The 22,136-nt window shown below is 44.0% G+C and overlaps 9 protein-coding genes across 9 annotated transcripts; 4 read left to right on the top strand and 5 right to left on the bottom strand.

The window, feature by feature from the left end:
• Window positions 1-178: 178 nt before the first annotated feature.
• FA14DRAFT_160769 (putative PMR1-secretory pathway Ca++-transporting P-type ATPase) lies at window positions 179-3,663 on the top strand. Its single transcript, XM_025498816.1, has one exon. The coding sequence runs from the start codon at window positions 396-398 to the stop codon at window positions 3,600-3,602; it is 3,207 nt and encodes a 1,068-aa protein (XP_025356043.1). The 5' UTR covers window positions 179-395; the 3' UTR covers window positions 3,603-3,663.
• Window positions 3,664-4,084: 421 nt separating this feature from the next.
• Window positions 4,085-4,981, bottom strand: FA14DRAFT_104839 (uncharacterized protein; the record flags this gene model as incomplete). The annotated part of the gene is made up of 1 exon (XM_025495720.1): window positions 4,085-4,981. A coding segment is annotated over one exon (897 nt), but the record flags the coding sequence as incomplete, so codon positions are not given.
• A 343-nt stretch (window positions 4,982-5,324) lies between these two features.
• Window positions 5,325-8,274, top strand: FA14DRAFT_160768 (uncharacterized protein). Its single transcript, XM_025498815.1, has one exon. It carries the CDS (start codon window positions 5,441-5,443, stop codon window positions 8,189-8,191), a length of 2,751 nt encoding a protein of 916 aa, XP_025356041.1. The 5' UTR covers window positions 5,325-5,440; the 3' UTR covers window positions 8,192-8,274.
• A 108-nt stretch (window positions 8,275-8,382) lies between these two features.
• On the bottom strand, window positions 8,383-10,733 carry FA14DRAFT_46277 (uncharacterized protein). Its single transcript, XM_025502386.1, has one exon. It carries the CDS (start codon window positions 10,374-10,376, stop codon window positions 8,574-8,576), a length of 1,803 nt encoding a protein of 600 aa, XP_025356040.1. The 5' UTR covers window positions 10,377-10,733; the 3' UTR covers window positions 8,383-8,573.
• An 890-nt stretch (window positions 10,734-11,623) lies between these two features.
• On the bottom strand, window positions 11,624-12,423 carry FA14DRAFT_134063 (Sm-like ribonucleo protein). Its single transcript, XM_025496979.1, has 2 exons — window positions 12,171-12,423; window positions 11,624-12,100 (listed from the first exon to the last, which is right to left on the bottom strand). The coding sequence occupies exons 1-2, from the start codon at window positions 12,171-12,173 to the stop codon at window positions 11,696-11,698; spliced, it is 408 nt and encodes a 135-aa protein (XP_025356039.1). The 5' UTR covers window positions 12,174-12,423; the 3' UTR covers window positions 11,624-11,695.
• A 393-nt stretch (window positions 12,424-12,816) lies between these two features.
• FA14DRAFT_46247 (uncharacterized protein) lies at window positions 12,817-16,035 on the top strand. The gene is made up of 4 exons (XM_025502385.1): window positions 12,817-13,049; window positions 13,121-14,377; window positions 14,443-14,698; window positions 14,769-16,035. Exons 1-4 carry the CDS (start codon window positions 13,044-13,046, stop codon window positions 15,929-15,931), a joined length of 2,682 nt encoding a protein of 893 aa, XP_025356038.1. The 5' UTR covers window positions 12,817-13,043; the 3' UTR covers window positions 15,932-16,035.
• A 104-nt stretch (window positions 16,036-16,139) lies between these two features.
• FA14DRAFT_164464 (protein kinase A catalytic subunit) lies at window positions 16,140-17,177 on the bottom strand (the record flags this gene model as incomplete). Its single annotated transcript, XM_025499889.1, has 1 exon — window positions 16,140-17,177. One exon carries the CDS (start codon window positions 17,175-17,177, stop codon window positions 16,140-16,142), a length of 1,038 nt encoding a protein of 345 aa, XP_025356037.1.
• A 1,293-nt stretch (window positions 17,178-18,470) lies between these two features.
• On the top strand, window positions 18,471-20,852 carry FA14DRAFT_167746 (uncharacterized protein; the record flags this gene model as incomplete). The annotated part of the gene is made up of 10 exons (XM_025500106.1): window positions 18,471-18,630; window positions 18,652-18,708; window positions 18,733-18,795; window positions 18,820-18,897; window positions 18,922-18,996; window positions 19,021-19,179; window positions 19,201-19,949; window positions 19,983-20,022; window positions 20,050-20,469; window positions 20,491-20,852. 10 exons carry the CDS (start codon window positions 18,471-18,473, stop codon window positions 20,751-20,753), a joined length of 2,064 nt encoding a protein of 687 aa, XP_025356036.1. The 3' UTR covers window positions 20,754-20,852.
• Window positions 20,813-21,952, bottom strand: FA14DRAFT_160760 (uncharacterized protein). The gene has a single exon (XM_025498814.1). It carries the CDS (start codon window positions 21,879-21,881, stop codon window positions 20,868-20,870), a length of 1,014 nt encoding a protein of 337 aa, XP_025356035.1. The 5' UTR covers window positions 21,882-21,952; the 3' UTR covers window positions 20,813-20,867.
• Window positions 21,953-22,136: the final 184 nt, after the last annotated feature.

Raw genomic sequence — 22,136 nt, 5'->3', positions numbered from 1 at the left:
ACCTCAATGATCAAAGGTAAAATGAGAAGATCTTGGTCACGCTCAGAAAAGAAGGAATTCAAGATTGTCATTCCCCTTTACACGTGCTATTCGCGCTAGGCTATTATAGGAGAAGAGTTGTACGCTCTGTACGCCTAAACACCTTGAATGGCACGGGCCAGCGAGAAGGTTGCCTTACCTCCTCCTCCTCGTAAGACTTTACGCCGAGCTTGTCTTACGCCAAACCAGCCAAAACTATTTCGGCTTAACTTATTCAAGAAAGGATATATATGTCCAGGTACCAGGAGTTTTCCTTTTGAATTACCCCTCCATCACCTTAACATTGTAGCCTCGATAAGCAGAAGGAACACTTGGCAAGGATATCTGCCCATTAGGATTGGGCACGTAGAGGAACGATGGCTGGCCGTGGTTCATCATCAGCTCCATATACGAACGGAGGGTATCCATACGTAAACAACGATCATCACAATACACTAGGAGATGATCCTTATGACCAACGAGGAAAAGGATCATTTGAAGGTCCAAGGACAGCGGGATTCCTTGGGCATGCAAAAGAGGGTCCTGCACTAGATGGAATAAGTTATGCATATGCTTCAAAGCAAAACAGAGCCATTCGATCTGCTAGTGACGCCGTTACTTCATTCTTGGGATTAGTCAATCCTGCATCTTCATCTTCCCATACAGAACGATATGCTTTCAGTACAACCTTACGCAGAGCAACACCACATGATGCCGATTTCAACACCTTACCTTCGAGTAGCTATCCGCCACAACAAATCACGCTCAACGTTCAAGACCCACCGGAAGGAGAAACGCCATCATTCATAGCCACACAGCAAACGTACGAGAACTTATTGCAAGCATATTCCTTACCACCAACACATTTGGAACATGGCTTGCGATCGTCAGATGTGCCTCATCGCAGACACCTGGCTGGTGGGCCAAACGAATTTGCTGTGAAACCACAGGATCCGCCTTATATGAAATTCTTGGAACAATTCAAAGAGCCTTTGATTATGCTTTTGCTCGGCAGTGCAGTAGTCAGTGGCATAATGGGTGAATGGGACGATGCAATCAGTATCGCTCTAGCGGTCATTGTTGTTATTACTGTAGGATTCATTCAAGAACAAAGATCGGAAAAGAGCTTGGAAGCACTAAATAAGCTTGTGCCGCATTATTGTCATCTTTTGCGAGATGGTCAAACAAACACAATTCTCGCCAATGAACTCGTACCTGGAGATGTGGTTACATTTGCAACGGGAGATCGTGTGCCAGCTGATGTTCGTATTTGCGAAGCTGTCAGTCTGGAGATCGATGAGAGTACACTAACCGGTGAGATAAAGCCAAGAAAGAAAACAGCAGATGTGATCAATGCCACCGCTCTCTCTCCCAATCTGCATGCAAAACCCCACGCAGCTGCAACACAGGATGGTTCGATATCAACAAGTATCAATGAACGTGAAAATATTGCATTCATGGGAACTTTAGTACGAAGTGGTTATGGCAGGGGAATCGTCGTGGGTACAGGCTCAAAAACAGAATTCGGCAAAGTGTTTAGTATGGTGGATGAAGTGCAGGAAAGGCGAACACCTTTGCAATTAAGCATGGACGAACTGGCAAAGAAGTTGAGCATGATTAGTTTCGTGATCATTGGCTTTATTTGCCTCATTGGTATTTTACAGCACAAGGAATGGCTTGAAATGTTTACAATAGGAGTTTCACTTGCAGTTGCTGCCATTCCTGAAGGATTGCCGATCGTTGTGACAGTCACGTTGGCATTGGGCGTTTTACGTATGTCTCATCGCAAAGCAATCGTGAAAAGACTTCCATCGGTGGAAACCTTGGGTTGCGTTTCAGTAGTATGCTCTGACAAGACTGGTACGCTTACAGCAAATCAAATGACAATTGTTCGAAGTTTCACCGTAGATGAAGGCAGTGTGGATCTAACATCTCGAGTACCACATTCTCCCAGTCAAGCATTATCACGAATGCTTTTGGTCGGTAATCTGTGTAACAACAGCTATCGCGATGATCATGGAAATCATGTTGGCCAAGCAACAGATGTCGCCATGGTGAACATTTTGCGTACATTCGGCTTGGAAGATAGGAGACCGTTCTTTCGAAGAACTCATGAAGAACCTTTTGATTCTGAAAAGAAGTACATGAGTGTTACCGGTAGTATTAGCAGCGGTTCCAACACATCCAGTTCGACCAGTGCCAATGCAAAGATTGAGGAGATGACTTATGTCAAGGGTGCATTTGAAATCATCCTCGAAAAGTGTAGTTTCTATATCGCAAACGATGGCAGACGTGTGACTTTGGATGATGCCGCAAGACAGAAAGTGGTTAATGGCGCCCATCAGATGTCCAGTCAAGGTCTCCGTGTATTAGCAACAGCGCAAGGTGGAAATATGGCATTGGATACACGCACGCTTACCTTATGTGGATTGCAAGGACTTCAAGATCCTCCTAGACCTGGTGTGAAAGAAGCTATTGCAGCATTGCAACGTGGTAGTGTACAAGTAGTGATGATCACAGGTGACGCAGAAGCAACTGCAGTCGCGATTGCACGTCAATTGGGCATCTTGTCCATCTCCTCCTCTTCATCAAATGCGCCTGGTGGCACAAGCGTGATGACAGGCAAACAGTTGGACACTCTCAGCCAAAGACAGTTACAAGACCGAATCAATTCTATCAACGTCTTTGCACGTACGAATCCAAGACACAAGATGCGAATCGTTGAAGCCCTACAAAGTCACGGACATATAGTTGCAATGACGGGTGATGGAGTGAATGATGCGCCAGCATTGAAGATGGCTGATATCGGTATTTCGATGGGAAAAGGCGGTACAGACGTAGCCAAAGAAGCGGCAGATATGATTTTGGTTGATGACAATTTTGCAACAATCCTTCCTGCAGTTGAAGAAGGAAAAGGGATCTTTTACAACATTCAAAACTTTTTGTCTTTCCAATTAAGTACGGCCGTTGCTGCTTTGACGTTGATCACTTTGTGCACAGCTTTAGGACTCAAGCTACCATTGAATCCGATGCAAATCTTATTCATCAATATCTTGATGGACGGTCCTCCAAGTCAAAGTTTGGGCGTTGATCCTGTGGATTCTGCAATCATGAAAAAGCCGCCACGCAAACGATCGGATCCGATCATCACCAAGAGGTTGATCATGAGAATTTTGTTTTCTGCATCTTTGATCGTTCTTGGCACCATTTGGATCTATGTTGGAGAGCTCACGGGCGATGGATTCGCTGATGCACGCGATCAAACAATGACTTTCACTTGTTTCGTCTTACTCGATTTGACATCTGCGATCCAATCAAGAGGATTGAGAGTACCTTTATTACCACATCAAGGAGGCAATCGAATGTTGGTTGCAACGATCAGCATATCCTTGTTCGTTCAATTATTATTGATATACTTTCCTCCGTTACAAGGTATTTTCCAAACAACCGCTTTAAGTTTTTCGGATTTATCTTTACTCTTTTTCGTAGCTTCGGTTGCTTATGCTGCTCATGAATTGCGTAGAAGGTGGGAGAGAAGACAAAGTTCCACAGAGGCTTTACATTGGGAATCAGGCGTGGTATAGAAAATTCACCAGATATACATTGTACTTTTTCTAATTTCAATGCAATCGCGATCAGTCATGCTTCAAATGTCTGCTTTTCCCTTCCGGCAGCTTAGTAATTGGCAAAAGCCAACCCTTTCTAATCCTTTTCCTCCTCGGCGGCTTTGACTCAAGTATATGTTTCAGCATCAGAAATTGGATACATTTGGAAAAGTCAGCGATCGGAATAATTACATGATGTACAACGGGAGGCAATCTACTATACTTCTTTTACAGTCTCTGAATTAAATACGTGGAGTGTTATCGTGATCCTCTTCGTGCTTGGCTAATGTTTGTGACTTTTCAGATTTCGGATCACCTCGCAAAGTCTCACCGCTATCACGACGTTTATCTTCATCATCATCTTCCTCGTCAACATCTCTGCGAACGCTTCTACTGCTTCCTGGTCGATTGGCGCGGGGTACGTCATTCTCGTATGAATATCGTTGCTGTTGTCCTCTACCAAAACCATATCCGTACTCTTCACCTACTGGCGTCTTTGCATCAAAGTCAACATCATCCATCGATGGCCGTACTTTGTATTCTGGAGGCGGTGGAGCGCCAGCAGGAGGAGCATATGTATTGGGTTGCATCGGTGCAGGAGGATAACTGTGTTGTGCTTCGGGATCGTATGGCATACCTGCGCCTCCTTGCCAATTTCCATATTGCTGTTGCTGTGCGAATTGCGAGCTTGCAGGAAGTTTACTACGAACGCTATTTGGATCTGAGAGCTGTCTTGCATAAGCGAAAGCGAAGAGGCAAAAGATTGCACCAAGGATAGCAGTAACGAGCAACCATATTATTTCCCACGTTCGTGATCTGGACCAGAGTGTGTTGCAATATGCGTTTGCATCACTTGCTGACATTGGTGTGTTATTATTGTTATCAGACCAGAACCAGCCAGCATTGTCTACATTCTCAGCGCCGGTATAATAGCTTGCACAAGTTGAGATAACTTCGCTCTTGTAGGCAAATATGACAATCACACCAATCACCTGAGATGTCACAACTGCTCCAAATCCGATCAAAGATAGGAAAGAATATGATCGTGCAAGTGGTAGCTTTTGGCTATATGTTGAAACCAAGCCAAATACTTCAATACCTGCAGCTGCCATGTACAAGACTCCTTGTACGATGGTAAACAATTTGTATTTGCCTGATACACCTGATTGGCCTGCTGTTTTGAAATCTTGAATACCCAATAAGACCAGATAGCACAAAGAGATAAAGCATGCAAAGAGTAGAACCGGTCTTAAAGAATGAGGATAAGTCTTGTTCAACACTCGAAAGTAACTTGGTGGAGGGCCAACAGGTGGTGCTGAGCGTGTTTGTGCTTGTTCTGGCATGTATGGTTGATGTGGTGTATAATCGTATGGTCTTGGATAATGACTATCACCATTGTCGTTCATTTCGTTTGGGCTGCCATGGCTAGCGTAGCCTTGTTGCGGCGCACTCATGATGCAATTTGATTTTGATGGATGATAGGAGGATGATTGAGTGAAATAAGGATGGTTGTTAAATGAAGTTTACCTTTTCTTTTTCATTTACGCACCTGCTTTTGGGCTGTGCAGAGTGTGTTGGTGTGTGTGTGTGTGCATGCACCAACCCCTTTTTATTCTCGCCGTTTTGCCGTACTCACATTTGGGCCGGGCGTGTTGTTCTTTTGGATTAGCGTCCTTTTTTTTGACATTTTGCCCGTGCGAACAAAAACAAAAATATCAAGAGGCCTGAACATGATTAAGGAGTTGTTCAACTTGACAAACAACCGTCATATAAAAGGAATGACCAAAACACGCAAATCCTTATCTTAGATCCTCAGAATGGCAAGTCATAGACGTGCTGCAGTGAATGGATCAAGGAATAGCACATCTAGAAGTTTGAGGAAATCTTTATTCCTTCTAGGAAGTAGTGGAGCAAGAGAAAACGAACAAAATCAATCAGGATCAAATTCAATGACAAGGATGGACACACGGGATTCAATCGATTATCAAGCATCAGAAAATGATCCATTACTCGCAGCAGAAGCTGGATTTGTGCGCAATAGTTCACGCAATGGAAAAGGCAGGGCGGATGAAGGACATGGTCACTACAGACATAGCACATTCAATTCACCGGCTGCTGCTGATTTGCCAAGAAAGTGCTCTGAAGAGTCAATCTTTCCGCTACTACAAAAAGTCAGAGATGATATTCGGGCAACGATCGATACTCATCTAGATTGGAATGAGTTGACGGCAATCGATGTCAATTATGCTGTTGTGCGACCATTGGCATTGAAGTATAGCGAAATCAACAATGATAAAAACCTTGGGAACGGCGAGACAGGGCATGCAAATCTTTCCATCTTGTTTGTCTTTTTGGTAAATCGAGTTCAATTTCAGCGCGATGCAGAACGAGACTTGGCATTGCAGAATGTAAACAACACAAGAGCAAATTTGTGTGAATTGCTGGCTATGAAATTACTACGAACATTTGCTCGTGATGGGCTACAATTAATCACCGCTCTCACTTTTCCATTCTCCACGTTCCAAGGAGCTGACGAAGAGATTTTATCAGCAGAAGGATTGCTGGACAAGGATACAGGAGAGCCTCTATTTGGTCCTGCGCAATCAAGTAGCGCACTGGAACTAGCCATCATCAGCAGGGCAAAGAAATTTATTAAGACGCCACTGTGTCAAAGATGTATCTCGGGCATATACGAAGGAAGAGTGGTGGTCTCGTATCAATCAGCACATGCTATCGTCGATGATAGCTATAAGAAAAGACCATTGGGTCTGTACAATCCTGTCAACGCACCTTTCTTGGATCATCACAGGCTTCGAGTTCCATTGATCAGAAGTCGAATAGAATTCTGCAATTTTGGAATATTGTTGTTGCTTTATGCTTGGTGCCTAACAAAGAAGTCATCACCGAATTGGACCTTGGCCGAAACAATATTTTCCATTTGGCTAGGAGGATTCGCTCTGGACGAGGTTACGCAGATGCAGGAACATGGCTTGACTATGTATCTCAGTTCGTTGTACAACCTACTCGACCTGATGTTTTGTCTTATCAGCTTCATATGGTTCGGTATCCGTATCAATGCGTTATCTCATGGTGATCTTGCTCTCAGCTCTTTAAGCTTTGAGACCCTTTCACTCGGTGCAATCTTATTGTGTCCAAGAGTTGCAAGCGTGTTAATTCAAGATAATGTGATCTTACTGGCACTCAAAGCTATGCTGTCGGATTTCGTCTTTTTCATGTTCTTGGCAGCTGTTTGCTTCAGTGGTTTTCTTTATACTTTTTGGGCAATCAGTGGACCTGAATGGACGCCAGGTAGAATTGTATGGATCATGATCAAAGTGTGGTTTGGTAATTCCTACATTGGCTTTGATACCGCTCAATCACTTTCTCCAATCTTTGGTCCAGCATTGATGGTATTCTTTGCAGTGATGGCAAATACGCTCTTATTGACAATCCTGATCTCTTTGCTCTCAAATACGTTTAGCATCGTGGCACAAAATGCGGTAGAAGAAGCAATGTATCAATTCGCATGCAAGACCGTATCAGGAATCAGTTCTGAAGCTTTGATATCATATGCACCTCCTTTGAATCTTGTTGCTTTGATTGTGATGGTGCCGGCTTCTTGCTTTTTATCACCACGCTATCTACACAAGGCCAACGTTTACTTGCTACGGGCCACATCTTGGCCGATCTTACTCGTGATCAGACTTTCGACACATTGGCCATCCGGATTGAAGAAATTTTCTGCAACATCTTATGTAATCGGATCAGCAAATGCTGAAAGGGCAGGCCACTTGATCAGTTGGTTGCCGCTGCCTCGTTCAAGATCTAATCCTGACCGTGATATGATTCAAGCCGCTTTCATGCACACGGCCAATTCGCAAGGAAAGCAAAATGAGTCTACAAAGGCAGCAAAATCTACGGATACATCTCAATCGAAGAAGAATCATAATGGAAGTCATGAGAGTAGCAGAGACGTACCCCATGATGAATGGAATGCAAGCATGTTACGAATCCGACCCGGAGAAGAAGATGCTCATAGTATTTCAAACAGCGCAGATCAACCTGCTTCTACGTCAGAAATTGTGAAAAAGCGAGCGCAAAAGCAATCAAATGCTAAACAAGGACCAAGCACACCAAACAAATCACAACGATCGTATTCACGAATTGGAGAATCACCACTTGCTCGTTTATTCGGTCGTGCGCTTCGCAATAGCGCTATGCCTACGCCTTCTTCTGCAGATGATACGAAAGAAGATGAAGATGATAAATCCACAGATCAAACTGATGATTCTCAATTGATCGACGTTGATTGTGCGAATGCAGATCAGGTAAAAGCAAATGCAGAAGTGAACGAAAGGAAGATTCAAGCTGATGATCTGATTGGGTTTGAAGAAGATGGCGAGAATAGTAAAAGTGATGATTTGATCCATCAGCAGACCGCAGTTCGAGGTTTAGTTGACAATCTTGCCAAACGATTGGACGAGCAGGAAGAGAGACAGAAACGCATATTAGAATTGCTACAGCTCATCTTGAAGAATGAACAGAGTGGCACCACCGAAGAAAAGTAAGGCCTTTCTAATTGTACTACTATACGATATATCTTTAATTTCACAGTTCCGTATTTATGAATAGAATCGAATCACATTGTAATAGGTATCTAAGGAGGATATCTTGTGTTAAGCCAAAGAGACTAGGAAAGAAAGAGAGTATGCCACAAATAAATAGAATCCTGATCATGAAACTGGTAAGAGCACTTATTGGCTCAATCGTGAAAATTGTCGTTGAAGATGATGAAAAAGAATAGAGTTTGCCAGGTATAGAAAAATGATGAATAGGTATCGAGCAAAAAATTTGAGTTTTGCTTTTTTTGAAATCATGAACACATCTTGATCTTGAAGAGAGAGAGAAATCCAAAAACATTTAAATAAAAGAAAGTTACATTGATGCTGTTCAAACTCGACGGCTGAAGTGACTTGTTGCGGGAACGGGATTTGCACCCACGGGACGAGCATCAAGACGCTCGCCAAAAGATTTGTTGCGAGAAGCCTGTTTACCATTAACGGTGCTAGACGTGATGCGAGCATGACCGTTACCATGAGCATTTCCATTTTGAGCGTTATTCGAATTGGCAGTTGCTGTCATGGCATTTGCAAAATTCTGTGCATAATTTGGATCATGCATTGGATTGTTCACCCGACCGCCAGCAAGTGACATTGCACCTCTGATCACAGAACGCGGGATATTGATCGGTAAGAAGAACCAATATGCTAATCCTTCTTCTGTCCAGCCTGGTTGACTTGAGGCTTTATTCGAGATTGTAGTCGTGCCATTCGTTGGTGGAGCTGGTCCGTAACGAGGAGGAGATGAAAAAGCAGGTTCAGAAGTTGTGGACGAGAGGGAAGAGTTCAATGACGCGATCTTCCCAGGAGATGAAGGATCCGAAAATTGTCCACCTGCAGTGATTCCCAAGGAAGATCGGCCTTTCAAGGTGCGTTGTCCTTCGTAGGCATACGATTGTTCTTGACTTCTTTGTCCTAACGCATAACGCAAAGCTTGGAAGATAGAAGCGGGCAAAGAGGCAGCCCTTTGTCGTTCGCGGCGTTCTTCTTCGATCAATTCTGCATTGATGGCTACCTCTCTTAATAAATCTTCCAATCGACTTTCGACCAAACTGAACTTGTCCTCTGCGCTCATGCGTAGATGTTCTTCCTTCTTTTCATATCTTCGCATAGATCTGCTCAATTGGGTAAGAGGAAGATCAATTCCTTCACGTAGCAAGGAGACATCCGATTTGGTAGCGACTAATTTACGTAATGTAGATAAATCTGATTCCATCCTAGCAAGTTTGCGGTTGAGTGTTTCGACGCGAGAGGATGGATAGTGGACCACTTCTTGTAGATGTAAAAGTCTTTGACGGAACAAGCTCAAAGCGTGTGACCAAGGCTTAATACCGGAAGCCAACATGAACAATCGAATGTTGAACTTGTTCAAATAGCGGTTTCCATCAGTGAACACTTCCATCATCCATGTCAAAAGATATGCTCCAGCGATTGGACTGAGCACTAAAGCAGCTAAGCTAAACATTTCTGCTCTACGAAGCTCTGCAGCTGCAGCTGCACGTTCTCGTGACCGTCTGACAGTCTCATCGTAAGGGACCTTACTGCCATCTTCGCGTACGTCATCTTCAAGATATTCCGAATCGGCATGAAGGATACGACGAGTACGTGCAGCATGATAAATGTCGTGTGGCACTTTGAGAAATTGATAAAGCCAAAACGAAGCCAACAAGAGCAAGATTGCGTCACTCCATGCGTCTGCTTGACCTCCAATTACGGCACCCAAAGGTGGCAAGATGGCAATAATCAAAGGAGCAAAATGCCAATTGCTCAAAACATTTTCTGATTTGACCGGATCATCCTCTTCGTAAAAGCTATCTTCTTCCAACGTTGGAGGTGCATGAGGAATTGAAGAAGAACGTTCTCTGTTTGGTTTGCCATTTGGAGAAGAAACGGAAGGACGGTGACGAATATCATCTTCTTCGTAAATCACATTTGAATCTGTTTGCCAGATTGGATCACTTTTGTTCTCCGGTCCATTTTCACTTAGTGGAGATTGTGAAGTGCTCCGATTTGCTCCGTTGGCAGAATTCCAGCCTTTGCCATTTGTTGATTGGCGTTTACGATAGGATGATCGTTCTGCTGTGGAAGATGATGAAGAAGCGTCGTCTGCGCGTGATGAGACGCGGGATGACATTTCGTGATCGTTTAAAGTGAAGTCTTTAGGTTGAATGTGATGTGAATATCGTTGATTCGTACTTTAGTTTGAATAAGATGAGTTCGTGATGTAGTAGGATTGTCGTGAAATACTTGGTTAATATCGTGATACGATTTTTGAAGACACGTTTTTGTGAGAGTTACTCTCGTGCTTCAATCGTGGTGGTGATGGTGAAAAGATGTAAGAAGAAGAAAGGATTGCAAGATCGATGTACGCTTTATTTACACATATACATGTATGGTCATGTAGACAGAATGGTGCATTTATTAAACCCACAAAATCACACTTAGAGAGAGAGAGGGAGAACATCCGCACACACGCACACACCTCTTGAAGTATGTGCGAACTAATGTATAACAATAATATTTTAAACAGTTCATGCATGCAGTATGTGCGTGATAAGCTGAACGGAAAATGTGTGGCGCTTTGCCTGAATGAAATGGAAAGAAAAGGTTCCGACTCTTTGTTTTTTTAGTGTTTTTGACTGCTGCCCCTCCTTTAGACGTGTGAATTTTAATTTGTAATTTTGTCAGGAAGGGTTATAATACCGGTACTGTTGCAAAACAAACAAGGGGAACGGACGGACTGCTTTTGCATAAGATCAAGCTTTGATCCTTCTATGACGTTTAATTTCTGTATTATTTGCTTCTCATTCTTAGCGCGTGAACAAGACTTCATCACTGATCAATTCAAAAGGAAGGATTGACTTTATCATATCAAACTTGCTTTTCAGTTCAATCACATTTTCCCAAGCATGTCATCTAAGCCTCCTTTTCTGATAGCTTATTTTGCGTGCCTTGCTTCATAACGCGTTTTACAAGTTACATAGTCACTATTCATAACAGGTTTTGATCTTGAGTGACAAGATAAGATGAATGTTTCCGACCATACTTAGCAAATAGGAAGAGACCCTAAATCATCTTCTTTATTGTGGCTTGGTTACTCAAAGAATGTGTGCCTTCTTTTGACATACATACCTCGGACGCGCTTTCACAAATATGCAGGTCACATACCAATCCTCAATATTGCAGCACTTTTCCGCTAGAAGATTTGATCACTAAAAGATTGCGAAAAGACGAATGGTGATCAATATCTTAGGTAAGCATGATCCAGTTGAGATTTATGCTTTGAAATAAGATCAGAGAACTCATATCCTCGATAAGCGATTGTAGAAGACGAAATACGGATATCGTTCTCTTTTTCGAAGCTATGTCTTAGCTGATTCAAATGCTGCTCGTCAAAAAAAAGTACATTGAGACCGTAAAAGTTGCTGTACAAGATGAGTTAGAACATACAATTTATCTCCCCCTTCCACCGCCTTGTTGTGCTCCACCTCTTCCTCCACCATGTCCACCTCTTTGACCACCTCTGAATTGACCCTGTCCACCTCGATTACCACGACCGCCTCCTTGATTATGTCCGGTTTGCGTTCTTTGTCTTTGTTTTCTTGCTTCTTCTTCTGCTTCACGTACAGTATCCACCAATGCGTCTGCCATTCGACAATATTTCACAGAACTTCCTCGGATGTAACATTCTGGTAATTTCCAAAATTGTTCTCCGGTACTACTGGTTTGATATACTTCTGTTAATGTTAGATTCATGAATGCATCGCAATTGTCCAAATGTCCATTGAATGTCTCTCCATTTTTCAATTCGACCAAGATTGGTTTCCCTTTTGCTGCATTGAGCAATGAAAGTGGTAACTGAGAGAGGATGGAGGAAGATTAGCATCGGTGGCATTAGACCGCCTTAATCAATTCTAGAACTACTCACCATCTTTTATTATACCACCTAAGTTTTAGCTTTGGTTTGAAGTGGATGTATGCTATGAATGTCAATTCCTCCCAAAAGTGATGGCATCTTCCAAATATCAGTGAGGACAGTGCACACGCGTTTTCTGACTTGTCTGCAGGATTACACGTGCGGTGAATGGCTTCTGGCCCTATCTCTAACTGGACAAGCCACGGATTAATGCGTGCGCCCTTTTCTGTCCTCCCTAAAGATCAATGCGCCCATCCATCCATTTGCGGCGGCGGAAGATTAGAGCGGATCACACAGTACAATGCTTCATTTGCGCCCAGGCGAGACGCGCATAATGCAAGTACGCGTTTGTGAGTGTGTGTGTAAGTAGTAGCAGCTGTACAAGGCACAAGCTTGGTTTCTCTTAAGCTTAAAACGCAACTTAAAACCATAACTCTGTTCCTTTTATGAGAAGTGGTCAATGTGGATCGCGGTTACATGAACGTCATCAAGAGATATTGGAATAGTATATAGGCTCAAAAGCAATTGAAAACGGTGGATGCAGTCTAAAGGGATCTGATTAGGTCTTAATTGGCGATAACCATACTCAAAGAAGGCCCTTCAGTTCTTGTGGAGCTTTTTGTGTTTCGGCATTTATCGATTAAGCGGATTCCGATTCTTCCTGTCGGTCAATCGATCGGAATTGTAAAGGTCATCAAAGTAGCCAATCTTCGACAGTAGTTCAATCTTACCAATTGTGAGCGTATTGGGACATCTCTTATTCCGTCCCAGCAAACGAAAGTGTTTTCTACACCATCGATATCACTCGCAACAATCTAGCACAACCTTCATCATTTGAACACCACTTCAACCTCACGGATGACGTACATATAATATCACTTCATCATGAAGGTAGGTAGGGTACCGATATATTCTCTAACCATATGAAGTTGTGCTAATCTACATTTCCCTTCACTCCACAGCATCTCTTGCATGCGATCGACGCAAGACGCGATAGCGTCCAACTATCCGACCACGATATATATCGCCTTCTGCACGGAAGTCGCGGCAAAAATGATGATAAAATCGAATTCACAGAAGCAATGGTAAGAGTTTTGGAAGAATTGAAAAGTAGCGAACATGCTAGTGCTTTTTTGACCAAAGTTGCAAAACGTGACGCTCCGGATTACTATGATGTGATCAAAAATCCAATGGATTTAGGCACAATGCTTCGAAACGTTCGACAAGGACGATATAAAAACAAACCACAATTCATGCGTGATCTTGACCTCATTTGGGATAACTGCCTTACCTACAACAGCGAACCAACCCATCCTCTAAGGCGAAGCGTTCAAATTTTACGAGCAAAGGCTAACCATCTTTTGACATATGTCAATGATTCGAATGACGCCGACGAAGCTTTGAATCAATGGCTTGCAGCATCCAGTCTCCAACGAGGCTCTTCGGATACATCAATCTCAGGAGCGAATATGCGAGTCGGAGGCGCAGGTGATCAATCTTCATTGTCGAAAAAGGGATTGGGTATTGCCAAAATAAGCGTAACATCGTTCATCGATACGCCTTTCGAACAGAGACCAGCACTTTTGCGCAATGCAGAAGCGATGAAAACGTTTGAAATGTTAAATTCTTCATTGAATGATTTGGACCGAAAATTTGACCATCAATACTTAAATCCGCAAGCAGGGCCAAGTTCACGTACACTGGATCTTCCCTCCCAGCAAAGTGCATTAGTACAACGGTCACTTGACATGCTCAAAACACTCGAGGGACCTCAAAAGGGTGTACTACGAAAAGCTCTGACGACATTACCCGAGGAGAGTTCCACTTCAAACAACCAACAAAACGGCGGCAATAGCGTTATTGAAGATGATGAATCATCTCCGATGCCATATCCCTTAGAACCTGAAGGAACCGAAGAGGAAGTTGAGAAGGAAGCGTACGATATTGGAGCTGTTTGGTGGAATAGTATGGCCCATCCAAGCTTGCTTGCTTCTGGTGTGTCAACATTGCACAATTCGGAACAGTTGCCTAATAGGCGGATACGACACATTGGAGGACGACCAGCGAAAAAGAGACGACAGAATGGAGTGGTTGAGGAACAGAACATGGACAACAATCGATTAGCGGGTGCTTCGAGAGCAGTGGAAAATAATGTTAGAGTGATCACCCGACTACGGCGAACGCATATGAAATACGGAAGGTTGAACAACCATATTGAGGTTAGTGATTGTTAAAAGACAGATTGATTTGTGTCAGTTGCTTACGAATCTTTTATGAAATACAGTCTGGTGAGCCTATACCAGCCGATCTTGGCGTAGTATCATCCGATGATGAAGATGATCGAGATGAATTCGGATACCAAAGCAAACAAGAGTCGGTTAATCGTCGTACAGAGAAGCCGAGAAGGAAAGCGCCGGATGCGTTGATGATACCTTTACACGAAATGACAGGCAATCCTTATCCAAGTTTGAGTGGAGAGGGTGCTTCGGATCTATTGCAAAATCGAACCAATCTCTTGTTGGCTCATGCAGGTTTTGATGGTGAGTAGACTGAAAATGCGTTCTGCAAGTTTCTTGTATGCTTACACAGTATCGTTCTGATAAATTGCAGGCTCACAAAAAGCAGCAGCTGATGTGATGGTTGATGTTGCGGGAGAATTCCTCATGAATATCGGTCGGACGATGAGGTCGTATTCGGATCGATTTGCACAAGAGATGAGCGTAGAGGAACTTATCTTACACGCATTGTTTGAGAACGGAGGGATTGACGTTCGCAGCTTGGAGTCGTATGTAGCCGATGATGTTGTACGATATGGAAACAAGATGACGGATCTCTTACGTAAATTGCGTACAAGCTATAAGGACACTTTGGCCAATACGGATCTCACTATGGCCGATGAAGCCGCATACTTTGGATCTGCAGCAGCTGGAATGGAGAATGGCAATGCACAGGCTATGACAAACGGCACAATGGCAGGGGAGGAAGACGAAAATATCATACGTGGTGGATACGCAGCCGGATTGGACGAAGACTTTTTCGGATTTAAAGATATGGGATTGGACGAAGAATTGGGCATCGATGTTGGCAGACAATTGGCAGCAATGCCAAGCAGAGTGTTTGCCAGAAAAGATCAAGATGGTGTCAATGGTCCTGGTGGTATGGGAGCGAAGAACAGGATGGGAGGATCTGGCAGTAGCGGAGCATCATCTTTGGACTTTGATCCTCCTTCGCCGTTTGTGCCACTTACAGAAGCTGCCATCTCAGCGCAAATTGAGTTATTGAGACCGTTCTATCGAGAAGAATTGCGTTCGCGTGGTCAATGGCAGCAAGCAACACAAGATCAAGAACGGGATGATGTTGAAGGAACGAATTCCAATACGATCGAAGGCGGTGAAGAAAGCGCAGAAAACAAGAATGAGAAAGACGCTTATCTGATCTTGCCTGACGAAGACCAAGAGAGACAACGATACAAAGTTCCGCCAACAGGCAAATTGCCAAGAAGGGCAATGAAAGAACGTTCAACTCAAAGTACGAACAAGAGCTCTTCGCAGAAGACTTCCAAAGTAAACGGTGGTGAAGCAACAGGTAACAATGCAAACGGTAATATTCGTAAGCCAGCATTGAGTACTACTAGTAGCTTTGGAAAATCTTCAACACCAGCGATGAACGGAAACGGGAAAAGCTCAACAAAGAGCAAGAGTAAGAAAAAAGATTCCTCATCACACCAGAATGGAAAACAACACCATTCTATACCCACTGTAACCGTTAGCTAGAATGCAGAAATGTACCTTATTTGATGAATGTTGTTCATGAGTAACATGAATACTCAGTCTCTAAATGTTGTGAAAGATATGCAGATATGCGCTCGATACAGGAAGGGGATATTGCACAAAAGACAAGAGAAAGAAATTGAATATTACGAAAGAAAAAAAGTGAAAGACAGAAGATGAAAAGCAAAGAATAGAATCCCCAAAAAAAGCCCTAAAAGTCGACGAATAAATGTCCATAAACATCTGGAGCATCGTGCATCGTATATTCGGCCAAATCGTTTTCGGGATAACGTTCAAATTGACTTGCGTCACCATCTGTGGATACGGTTGGCAAATAAGGCGCAGGAATTTCACGTCTGTAAAGTCTATCCCAATCCACTTCGGCAAACCAAAGGTGTCCAAAGATATCTTTTGATCCACGGTGAAGATTTCCAAATCGTTTCGTTAGATCGGCCGTCAATAAAGACTTTAACAAATCTTTTGCTGCTGGTTCAAAGTATGGCGGATAACGAACTTTGCATGCGATAATCTTTTCGTACAATTTGATCGGATTGCCGTCTTCGGTAAAGAAAGGTGGATGTCCTGCCAACATTTCGAATAACAATACACCCAATGCCCACCAATCGACACTTTTGTTGTATCCTTTAGAAGATACGATCTCTGGCGCAAGATAATCCGGCGTTCCACAAAGCGTCCAAGTGACATCTGGAACATACTTGGCAAATCCGAAATCGGTAATCTTTAGATGTCCATCAGCGCTCAGAAGGATATTTTCCGGCTTCAAATCACGATAAATGAAGCCATTTTGATGCAGATAATCGATTGCCAATGCTACTTCTGCTGCGTAGAATTTAGCGACCGGATGTGGGAACCTTTGGGACTTACGTAAAAGTGTAAACAGCTCTCCTCCGGGCACAAAGTCCATGACCATATACAAGAACGTTGGGTCAGAGAATGTGCCCCATAAATTGACCAAGAATGGATGTCTGACGACTTCCAGAACAGCTCTTTCGCTATTTGTGTGTTCGACCTGTTTCATGCGTACAACTTGCTCTTTTCGAAGAACTTTGATTGCATAGAACCGTCCATTATGCCTACTTCTGACCAAGTGAACACGGCCAAAACTACCTGTTCCCAAAGTTCTCTCTACTGCGAAATCAGAAAGAGCATATCGTCCTGATAATTTCTTTCTTTGCGGTGTGGCTGCAACTACGGCTGCTGCTTGGGCTGCTTGATGTGCGGCAGGCATTCCGCTGCCCGAGCCCATTCCGAGGTCCAGTCCTCCTGCGGTGGTCGTTGCGGGTAGATTGTTCATGATGTTATTGAGAGACGAATGATCAAAGTGTGAAGGTACGATTGGTGTAGGTAAATGACTATTCTGTGATAGTGAGGGATTGGTTGGAAGTGCTTCTGTGAATTGTTCGTAATTTTGTGTAGTAAACCCTTGTTGCATTATCCGTTGGAGAGTGAGAAAAGACCGATTATCATGCACAAAATTGTATTCTTTGTCCCTTAAGCCTTTGTCAAAGGTGAGTATTGCACAGCAGACTGATGTGTTCAGGCTGGTATTGTGTTTCGCTCGTATGCGTGCTTTGTTGTATACAGCGAGGGGCTTCTTTCCCACCTATTAAGAGGCTTGAACCCCTGCGAGAATGAAATTACAATGCTGGCGTTTAGATCTTCAGAATTGACCCTTTAGCCCGATCTCCCGTTTGATGACAGCCCTTGGCTATGACTAAGGAGTGTAGGTGATGGAATGATGTTAATGGTGATAAAGGTGTTTGATGCTTTTGGTTGCATTTACCTTTCAAAAAGAGAAGGATGGATGGGAAAATAATGGACGTGCGTAGGATTGGGAAAGCCTAACCCGGTAGCATACATGAGAGAAAATAGGCACTTCAACTGTATAAAAAGCGCGTGTCCGGATTGGTATAAATACACAGCGAATTGCTCGCTTCCTAGTTCCCGTGTTATTGCTGTTTTTGTTCTTTATACGGTTCACTTTCGGTCTTTGTGTGTTGTTGTGATACAAGAATCAATTCCCATCACGATAAAGCGCTCAATCAGTCTTTGATGTGATTGATTGTTTCATTGACTGGCACTTGATCGGCTACATGTACAGGAACGAATAAAAAGGGGAATACGTTTGCATGTGGCTGTTACAATGCAGCGGGGATCGAATTATAACACTGCTCACGTGTGTTTTCTTTCTAAAAGCAGGTTGAGTGATCTTCACTACGAACTACATTAAGGATGAGGAGATTGAAATTGGATTGTCGATATGTGTGTATGATCTGCAAGCAGAGAGAGATGCCTCGGCACGTACTGCTGCTTGTCTGCCTTTACACTGTTGGTGTTGGTTGAGAGTTGCTTATGTCAGCACAATTTACAAGAGCTATTTACTGCACTGACTGACACACGCACTCAGCTACCACTTAGCGCGCTTGTATTAGTAGCGGAAGAAAGCATTTCTTCAATCAATACCATCATCATAACAAACACTCGCGTCTAAGAGTCTTTCCTTTGCTGTATTGTAGACAAGATGTCGTTCGCAGGAGGCGGTGGCTTCTCATTTGGAGGAGCAAATAATAACAACAACAACAGCCAAGCCAACAAGACTCCTTTCTCATTCGGATCAACACCAAACACGTCTACAAATAATGCTGCACAACCTGCTTCTTCATCTTTCGGCTTTGGAGGTGGTTCAACCGGTCAAACACTAGGAAGTTCAACAAACACAGCTCCACCCGCAGCAGGAAACTCATCAGGATTCAGCTTTGGTGCAACTCCTTCATCCTCATCAGGCACAGGCGGTCTATTTGGATCGAATTCAAATACAAGCACAACACCTGCTGCTAAGCCACCAAGTACTTTCAGCTTTGGTCAACCAGCGGCTCCAGCAGCCAGTCAAAGTGGCACAGCCAATAGTACAACACCAGCTGCTGCACCTCCAACCAACTTGTTTGGCAGTTTTGGGAAGCCTGCCAATCCAGCTCCTGCTTCAGGAGGTTCATTGTTTGGACAACCAAATAATGCTGCTGCTACATCGACAGCTCCAGCTTCAACAAGTACTCCTTCATTCAGCTTTGGAGGTACATCCACACAATCGACATCTGCCGCAACTCCAACGCAACCCGCTGCAAGTACAGGTGGATTCTCGTTCGGTAAGCCAGCTGCTACACCCGCCCAACCAGTGACAACCTCGACACCTGCATCATCAGCCCCACCAGCTGCCGCACCTTTGGGAGGCGGTTTCTCTTTTGGTAAGCCAGCTGCATCGACAGCCGCCACTACTACACCAGCTGCACCTTCTACTGGCGGATTCTCGTTTGGAGCTCCTAAACCTGCAGGCACCACAGCTCCTGCCAGCACTTCACAGCCAGCAGCTGGAGCACCTGCTCCGGCACCTGCTTCTGGTGGATTCTCTTTTGGAGCTCCAGCAGCAAGCGGCACAAGTACACCATCTACCTCTGCTCCTGCTGCTCCCTCATTGGGAGGTATTAAATTCGGCGAGAATAAAGATAAAGCAACGACAGAGACCAACAAACCGCCAACACCGGCAGCAGGAGGCTTCTCATTTGGAAACGCAACTACATCGACTGCCACCCCAGCAACAGCTGCTGCTGCACCTGCTTCAACAACAAACAGCTTGTTTGGTGCAAAACCTGCCACACCTGCTGCAACTTCTACAACAAGTACCACCACAGCCGCTCCAGCAGCTGGAGCTTCTTTTGGAGGATTTGGAAAACCTGCTGCACCTGCCGCCCCAAGTGGGACAACGGCAGCACCAGCAGGTACAACGCAGCCTGCAGCAAACACAACAGCAGCTCCAGGTTCCATTTCCCTTCCACCGCCAAGCCTTTTGCGAGGAAGGAGTATGGAAGAGATTGTGAATAAATGGACGCAAGAATTAGATGAAGCAACGAAAGAGTTTACAAGACAGGCAAATGAGGTTGCCGTGTGGGATGGAGTTTTACGTAAAGGTGGGAATGAAATTTCACGCTTATTACATGCATTGCAAGTAGCTGAAGAAAGGCAAGCATCAATAGAACAGACGTTAGACTATGTAGAACAACAACAAGCAGAATTGAGTGGTTTACTGGACAACTATGAATCTCAAGTTGGAGATTTGTTGGAAAGTGCTGCTGCAGGCGGCATCACTGCATTTGGTGGAAGCACTTCACGATCAAATTTGGAGACTGGTGCTGCTGATGCTGAAAGAGAGAGGGCGTACGCGATGGCAGAGTCACTCAATGCTCAATTGGACGAACTTTCGCGTAACCTGTCTTCAATGATTGTGGAAGTGAATAATCTAACATCTTCCACAGCTGCAAATGCTTCACGTCATAGCGCCGAAGCTGATCCTACGTCGCTACGTGTGGCAGGCAAATTCAATCAAAGCAGCAAAGATCCAGTTGCCGATATCGTTGCAATTTTGAATGCACATTTGGGCAGCTTAAAATGGATCGATTCGAACGCCTCACAGTTACGTGAAAAGGTGGAAAACCTAAGACGTGGTCAAGTCGGTGCAGGATCAAACGGTGATCCTCGCGCAAGCACAGGTGTTGGATCTTTGAAGAGGAATGAAGGAAGAGCAAACAGTCCTGCCGCACGTCATCGTGGTGAATCTGTTGCTCCTTCCAATGCCTCTGTACGTGATAGACAAAGTAGTGTTGGTCCAGATGCAGTACGTGCAGGTAGCGTTGGACCTGGCTATGCCCGTGCTGGAAGTTTGGGACGCAGTGCAGGAGCAGGATGGAGTGAAGCAACTGTTGCTATGGGAAGTGGAAGCAATTTGGGACGGTCTCGAGGCTACGGTCTTTGAAGGCAATTTTGTGGAAAAATAATGTACGCATAAAACACGAAAAAATTCATGATGATTTCTATGATGTTAAAATGGGTATATTGTGATTGATAAAACTCTATTATCTACATGCGTCTATTGCCAGCTAAAAGCCATAAATGTGATCCACCTATTTCGAAGATGAACACCTGCTGCCTCTTTGCGTTCTTCTGGTCGTTCCAATTCTACAAATGACCTTCTCTGTCCTGACAGCCGTGCCTGGCTAGAGTGCCATTGCCTCTGTTGAGCGCCAGATTCTGTTTCAATGGCAGTCGGGAAATTCTCTTCCTCTTCATGCCAGGCCAACTCACATTCCATAACCAGCTCGGGCGAATCACAAATAGCTTCGTCATTGCGTAACCTGTCCAACTCTTGCTTCTGCTTTATCGATTCATCTTCCTCCAATGCAGGCCACAGTGATTGTTCCATTCTTGATGTTTGCGGGAATTGAGTAAGTTTCAAGCCAGCTTTATGCATCCGACGAATAAAGGCGATAATCTTTTCCCTGCCGGTGTGTAAGCCGGAAACCATGTAAACTCGAGAATCTTGGTTCTTGGCAAGAAGATGAACGATTGATTTTATCAACCAATTATGCGATAAATCATCCCAAATGCAATCGGCTAAAAGCAAAACGTCAAATTTGTCGGCCTTTAGAGAGTAAGGAAATGCATCTTCAACGTCTCCAATTGATTTGCCCCATGTATGACCAATGACCCGAATTCTTGACTGCCATTGATCTGTACTGACGTTGTCTTTGACATTCTTTGTCAATATGGATATGAGAGAAGGCGAATCGTAATCCGTGCTCAGAGTAAAACGTGCTTTGCCAAATTTAGCAGAAGCGATACTTGGCAAACCAGTTCCCGCACCAAATTCCCCTACAATTTCATCTTGTAACGGTATACATTGACTCCAAATTAGATCTGCCAACAGCATACCCGCACGCCATTGACGATGAGCGAAAATATTAACGATTTCCGCCGTTGGAACTTGAACTTTGATAGGCTCCTTGGCAACTTCTTTTTCTTCTGGCGTTTGAATCACATCATTTGGCGTATATGACACCACATCGCCTGGCAAGCCCAAAGAAGGATGAATGCGCTTGGTCATTTCCCTCCAGCCGTTTCAAGCTTGCCAGATGTGAGTGTGCGTAAGAGGGGGAGGAGGAAGAAGAAGAACACAACACGCATGCATACACACAATGGAAGCCTTAATTTTTATTTAGCCTTTAATGTAGGTTCGATCGATTAGATCTGACATCTTCAATCCACACGAGCAAGTACACGGGCAGTGGAGGTAAATGCAGGCACAAAAGGACTCTTTATGCAAAAAGAGGGCCTTCTACGGGTTTATTTTATCTGAAAG

The sequence above is a fragment of the Meira miltonrushii genome, assembly GCF_003144205.1.
Source record: "Meira miltonrushii strain MCA 3882 unplaced genomic scaffold FA14scaffold_2, whole genome shotgun sequence".
Lineage (NCBI taxonomy): Eukaryota > Fungi > Basidiomycota > Exobasidiomycetes > Exobasidiales > Brachybasidiaceae > Meira > Meira miltonrushii.
Note: the sequence above shows the minus strand (reverse complement) of the source record. Positions and strands in the feature narration are given on the sequence as shown.